General features: G+C 33.4%; 1 protein-coding gene across 1 annotated transcript; it reads right to left on the bottom strand.

Moving 5' to 3' along the window:
* Positions 1 to 518: 518 nt before the first annotated feature.
* On the bottom strand, positions 519 to 3,372 carry LOC143242479 (uncharacterized). The gene is made up of 3 exons (XM_076485900.1): positions 2,801 to 3,372; positions 2,392 to 2,512; positions 519 to 788 (listed from the first exon to the last, which is right to left on the bottom strand). Exons 1-3 carry the CDS (start codon positions 2,985 to 2,987, stop codon positions 680 to 682), a joined length of 417 nt encoding a protein of 138 aa, XP_076342015.1. The 5' UTR covers positions 2,988 to 3,372; the 3' UTR covers positions 519 to 679.
* Between the last annotated feature and the right edge of the window lie 3,122 nt (positions 3,373 to 6,494).

Below are 6,494 nucleotides of genomic sequence, written 5' to 3'. Positions count from 1 at the left end.
AGAGTGTGTTAATCAGCCGTTTTTGAGTTTGTAGCGTTGATAAAATGAAATTTAACGAGTAATCGTTTAGTGCACTGGATGTTGCGTTATGTTTACCAAAAGCCAATGAAGCTGTTAAAATATAGATGATACCAAACTGTTTAATTAATTCACGACATGTAGGTCTGAAGTTATATGAATAAGTAATTTCAAGTAATAAAATAATCACCACATATCTTACTGGGTGGCTCCAAAATGCATTACACGACTATTACACATTTACGTTAAGAAACGATTTCAGACAGTTAAAACTTACGAAGAAAATCCTGGTGGAGCTCCACAAAAACAGAAACGTTGTTTAATCTTTCATTGTTCTTATTTGGCGTTTTATGTTCATGTTAGTAAACTGGGAAAATTTTATGATTGGCCAAATCTGCAATTAAATATATTTTTGTTGGCATTTAATTAAATACACCGACTTCAACTCTCATTTCTTTGTATGCAAGTGAGGAAATATATAAACAATAACTGTTCCATTTATTTTCGTAACAAGAACAATGTTTATTTCGAGTTATATTACCATTTTTGTTCAGTACGTAACTGATGTCATAAAAGTTTTAACCGTAAACGTTCAGTTAGTTTTCTATGACATTTCTTAAATAAATGAAAGAAAAAAGGTGTAGGGGTGGGGATCCTCTTTTTATTCTTGATTCGGTTTCTTGCAAACTGGGGCAGGGCAGCACGATGGATAACTTCCTTCTCCGGGCAGCAGTTTGCAGTTTGGATCTTTGATACTGATAACACCGCAACTATTAAATAAAAAGAAGTTGGTTAGAGCATTATAACTTTTAGTGTTGTTAGTATATTGTTACATGTAACATTCAGTGTTGTTAGTATATTTTTACATGTAACATTCAGTGTTGTTAGTATATTGTTACATGTAACTTTCAGTGTTGTTAGTATATTGTTACATGTAACATTCAGTGTTGTTAGTATATTGTTACATGTAACTTTCAATGTTGTTAGTATATTGTTACATGTAACTTTCAATGTTGTTAGTATATTTTTACATGTAACATTCAGTGTTGTTATTATATTGTTACATGTAACATTCAGTGTTGTTAGTATATTGTTACATGTAACTTTTAGTGTTGTTAGTATATTGTTACATGTAACTTTCAGTGTTGTAAGTATATTGTTACATGTAACTTTTAGTGTTGTTAGTATATTGTTACATGTAACTTTCAGTGTTGTTAGTATATTTTACATGTAACTTTCAGTGTTGTTAGTATATTTTTACATGTAACATTCAGTGTTGTTAGTATATTGTTACATGTAACATTCAGTGTTGTTAGTATATTGTTACATGTAACTTTCAGTGTTGTAAGTATATTGTTACATGTCTTTCGTTTTCTATTTGTTTATTTACCTCACTTTCTGTTGTTCTGTGTGTGTGTGTATTTGTTTAGAACAAAGCTACATGTTGCATCCACGGCGGGAAACCGAATCCTGGATTTTAGCAAAAGTCTATAGATTTACATCTCGTCTGGACAAGGAGCTCTTTGTACGTCTGTGTATTTATTTATATTACAAAAGAAAAAAAAAAACAGTAGCTTCTAATAAATATATTTTAAGAACCGTTCTATATATGAAGAGTTCGACTCGTAATCCGAGGGTTGCGGGTTCGAATCCCGGTCGCACCAAACATGCTCGCCCTTTAAGACGTGAGGGCGTTATAATGTGACGGTCAGTCCTACTATTCGTTGGTAAAAGTGTAGCCCAAGAATTAGCGGTGGGTGGTGATGACTAGCTGTCTTCCCTCTAGTCTTACACTGCTAAATTAGGGACAGCTAGCACAGCTAGCCCTCGAGTAGCTTTGTGCGAAATGAAAAAAACAACAACAATATATGGATTAAAACCTATAAAATGATATTTTTTAAACACTTCTGTCTTTGTTGTTCAAAACAATGGTATTTACAAAGTCGCATTATGTAGACTTACACTGTATCAAAGTTTATATCATACTTTGAGTAGCTAATGTTTATATGCGCGAACTGTGAATACATACATGAGTAAGAAATACGAGTATAAATACACAATACTGATTTTACTTTCTACCTAATCCAAAACATAAAACAGAATTGGTAAACTTGGAGATACTATGTCTCCTAGAAGATCGGTGGAAAATCTGAAAGTTCACGACGCTGAATTCAGTTCTTGATATCCATGGTGAACAGAGTTCAGATTGTCCACTGTACATCTTCGGAATTAACAACAACTACAATCTAACCAATAGTGTGATAGCTCATGTAGCTTTATTTTCTTAATTATACTATTTCTTCCACTGTATAGGTATGCTATTAAAAAACAATATTATTGTAACTTAAAGAAACATCGTGACGGTTCTTTTACCCATATGTGGAAATAATAGGTCCAGCCTCTCCCAAAGTGCATTTTCTCTGCTCGCATTCTTTATCATTATATACGACACCTCCGTTGGCAATATGTCCAATATCAGGATGGTAACAGCCACCTGTGTAAAATAATATAGAAAATGAAACAAACACTTTCTCTCAAATTCTTAGACTGTTTGAATCATTTTTAGTTTACGTAAAAAAATTAAGTTAATTGTTTATGGTTGACTTATTGTTTTTGCTTTTTGTCACTACAATATAATTAATACTCTACGACTATGGAAGAAATATCTTACTTATTACTAGAGTATACTTGATAAATTACCAGTGTGGTAAAGTTTATAAAACTATAAGTAGTTATTTTGTAACGACACATAAGTTATAATTTCAGTATAAAAGAGCCTCACCATTTCTTTCTTCCACTTTTTCGACATATGCATATGCCTTAGCAAAACTGATAAGACATACTGTAAAGAGGACCACTGTCAGAAATCTCATCTTCGAAATCGTTGTTTCTATTCCTGGTTCAAAGAGAAATTGAAAACAAGGTTTTTTCACGTCTGCTATCTTTAGCCTTAGCTCATATCCTGTCATTTAAGACACGTGATCAGGGTTCTATGTTTGTAACGCCTTCTCGTAGATAACAATAAGTGTTCAAAATTCGATCAAATAACGTGACAGTACAAAGTTCAGGATTCAAAGTTTTAAGCTAAACATATTTGATATATTTGTTTATAGACATAGATGAAGGCATAAATAACAAGAAATGTAACTTCTGTGGCGTTGGAGGTAAAGAACTAAGCCTTAAAGCAGGTGACTTTGTATTTGGAAAAACAAAAGACGTCACAGTAGTTGTTCCACTGCTGGATCTCAAACCAGTTAGATAACTTAGTATACGCTCCCGCTATCCTTTTATTTTTTTATGCAAAAAAGAAAGTAACAGATATTTTTTAAAAGTAACAGGTAGTTGGAAGAACAAACATATATGTCAGACTGTCTCACTTGTACCAAGATAAAGAACTTTGCATAATTAAAATTACGAAAGGCAATCAATCACATCTGCAGATTTTGATTGCAAAAGACAACGGTTTCTCAACTTCAGCAATACGTTTGACTGAATGGTTAAAGCCTGAGGGGTGGGATGTTCTGCGAGTTTATTTATATGTGTGTGTTTCTTACAGCAAAGCCACATAGGACTATCTGCGCAGCCCACCGAGGGGAATCGAACCCCTGAGTTTAGCGTTGTAAATCCGAAGACATACCGCTGTACTTTTCAAAAAAATTGTTGTGCAGTGTTACCATTCGCACTCAATTCGTGTTTTATTTAATTTTCACGATGAATTACTCTTTACAAAACAAACTTTAACTCAGCTATCTTTGATCGAAAGACATTCAACTACCCTGAAAATATTCTTTCGTTCATACTTTTGTGAGCTTTTAGAAAAACTTTGCTGTTAACAACAGAACATTTAAAATAGTTCTATATTCTCTGTTCATTTTTATATTCTTAAGATAACCCGAGACCTGTGTTCGTACCCATTACTTGAACAAAGAATAACAATATCAACAATTCTTTCGTTTCGTTTTGTTTCGTTTTGTATTCGGCCCGGCATGGCCAGGTGGGTTAAGGCGCTCGACTCGAAATCTAAAGGTCGCGAGTTCAAATCCCGTCATATCAAATATGCTCGCCCTTTCAGCTGTGGGACGTTATAAGATGACGGTCAATCCCACTATTTGTTGGTAAAAGAGTAGTCCAAGAGTTGGCGGTGGGTGGTGATGACTAGCTACATCCCCTCTAGTCTAGCACTTAAATTAAGGACGGTTAGTGGAGATAGCCCTTGAGTAGCTTTGAGCGAAATTCAAAACAAACCAAACGTTTTGTATTCAATTGTGCTTAGAAAATTCATGAATCTCTGTCTTTGTGAACTGATAGCTATTGTTCTAGTCAAACTTAAGATCATGAAAAATTCCGAGCTTTTGTTTAATAACTTACTTAATTTAGCAAAGTGAATCAACAAATACTCAAATAAGTTACATTGAAACTTATCTTTGTTATAACGTTTCCTCGATTCATTTTTCAACAACTTGATTAATGCTATTTACAAGTTATATATCCTTACTGTGAAGAGGGAAGAGGGTTCATCGTTGTGTTATTATCTGTTAGAACAGAGCAAGAGCTAATAGGTTAATAAGCACAATTACAATAGCTCAGTAAGTGTAAAGATGTGGTAAGAACACAGATACAAACGTGCATTTACAATAGTTGTTCATATGTTCGGTAAATATAAAGCCGTGGTAGGAGTACATATAGAAACGTACATTTACAATAGCTGTTCATATATTCAGTAAGTGCAAAGACGTGGTAGAAACAGAAGAAACAGATACAAACGCACATTTACAATAGTTGTTCATATGTTCTATAAGTGTAACATAGAAAGTTCGAAAACGTTGTTTGGTATGTTTGACTTTGTATTAGGTATATTTGAAACAACAGCAGTTAAGTGAAATACGGTGTTTATTCAAGAGCTTGTGAAATCCGTTTAGAAGGTCAATTAAACCGGTTCTTTGGTAAATACATCACGATTTTACAACCTCATCTTTGCAGGTGTGTTAAAATTATTTCTCGAAAATTAATGCGAAATTTTCATAGAATTACATCCGGTTAGAGTTTCTGTCATAATACGTTGCTCAGCCTGGAAGCTTAGGTCAGACAAACGAAAATGAGGCAATGTGAAGCGTTTTATGAAGATCATATGAAATAAAAGTATTTCTCATAACGTTTCCAAGGCTCAAAACCATTAAAGGGAAGCACAAGAAATGGATCAGTGTTTATTGCCGTAAGCATTTATCCGAAAACAATGTAACATTTGTAGGACTTGCTAGATATGGTGTTCACAAAATAACACCTAATAATTTTAAAATCTGCATTTAGATAACTAAACAGTAAATATGGGGCCTAGTTACATACATACTTAGTATTTAAGTTAAATTCAAAGGTATTCGGGTAAAAAATAAATTAAGGTTTGTTTTAACTCAATAGTCGAGGTTTACAGGGAAGTGCAGCCATTCACCGGGTTAAAAATATATCTTATGTTTAAAAAATGTAACCTGTAACCTGAGCAACATAAAACATAGGTGTAACTTGAGCAACACAAAACATAGGTGTAACTTGAGCAACACAAAACATAGGTGTAACTTGAGCAACACAAAACATAGGTGTAACCTGAGCAACACAAAACATAGGTGTAACCTGAGCAACACAAAACATAGGTGTAACCTGAGCAACACAAAACATAGGTTAACTTTAACTTTATCAATTTCCTTCTCGTTATATTTCAATATTGTGTTGTTTTAGGTTCAGAAAAGGTTCCTGAGAAGCACATATTGTTGTAAATATTCAATTACTTTTAGTATACATTTTATATTCTTAGTAATTGTATCAATGAAGTAAATTGAAATCGAGGTTGAATCGTTCGATACTATAAAGACTGAATCATTAAAATGTCCGATTTTGTATTCCTCACACAAATAACTCAATATACATTTTCCCCAAAACTTACAATTAACCTGATTGCAAATGTTCTTTTTTGTTATTTTAATTATTTGTTTTTTCTACCAGAGAGAAGTCACTACACTAACTTTTCGCTATGAAGTCGAGATTATTTTCTCAAGTATAAACTTTTGTTTCTAATCCCATCTCTTGACCGATTTGATATATAATTACATAAAATAGTATACACCCACAAGTTTTCCAGCTGCAAACCAACGGGCCCGGCATGGCCAGTTGGATTAAGTCGTGAGAGTTAGCCCAAGAGTTCGCGGTATGCGATAATGACTAGCTGCCTTCCCTCTAGTCTTACACTGCTAAATTAGGGACGGCTAGCACAGATAGCTCTCGAGTAGCTATGCGCGAAATTCAAAAACAAACAAACAAATGCAAACCAACAAAACGCATACATTCCTAAGTTAAAAATATATCTGCAAAAAAAATTTAACCATAGTATTTAACATAAAACAACATGATTTTGTCTTTTGTCGAACTTCAGTTGCTAAACATCGGCATCATGTGATCGGATAAAACATTATTTTAAAACAATTTCT

This window comes from Tachypleus tridentatus, chromosome 2 (genome assembly GCF_004210375.1).
Source record: "Tachypleus tridentatus isolate NWPU-2018 chromosome 2, ASM421037v1, whole genome shotgun sequence".
Taxonomy (NCBI): domain Eukaryota; kingdom Metazoa; phylum Arthropoda; class Merostomata; order Xiphosura; family Limulidae; genus Tachypleus; species Tachypleus tridentatus.
Note: the sequence above shows the minus strand (reverse complement) of the source record. Positions and strands in the feature narration are given on the sequence as shown.

Coding starts and splice junctions, on each gene's coding strand:
- LOC143242479 (XM_076485900.1), bottom strand. CDS start 2,987: ATGACAGGATATGAGCTAAGGCTAAAGATAGCAGACGTGAAAAAACCT. Junction 2,513..2,800: donor AAAAGTGGAAGAAAGAAATG/GTGAGGCTCTTT, acceptor TATTTTACACAG/GTGGCTGTTACCATCCTGAT. Junction 789..2,391: donor CCTATTATTTCCACATATGG/GTAAAAGAACCG, acceptor TTTATTTAATAG/TTGCGGTGTTATCAGTATCA.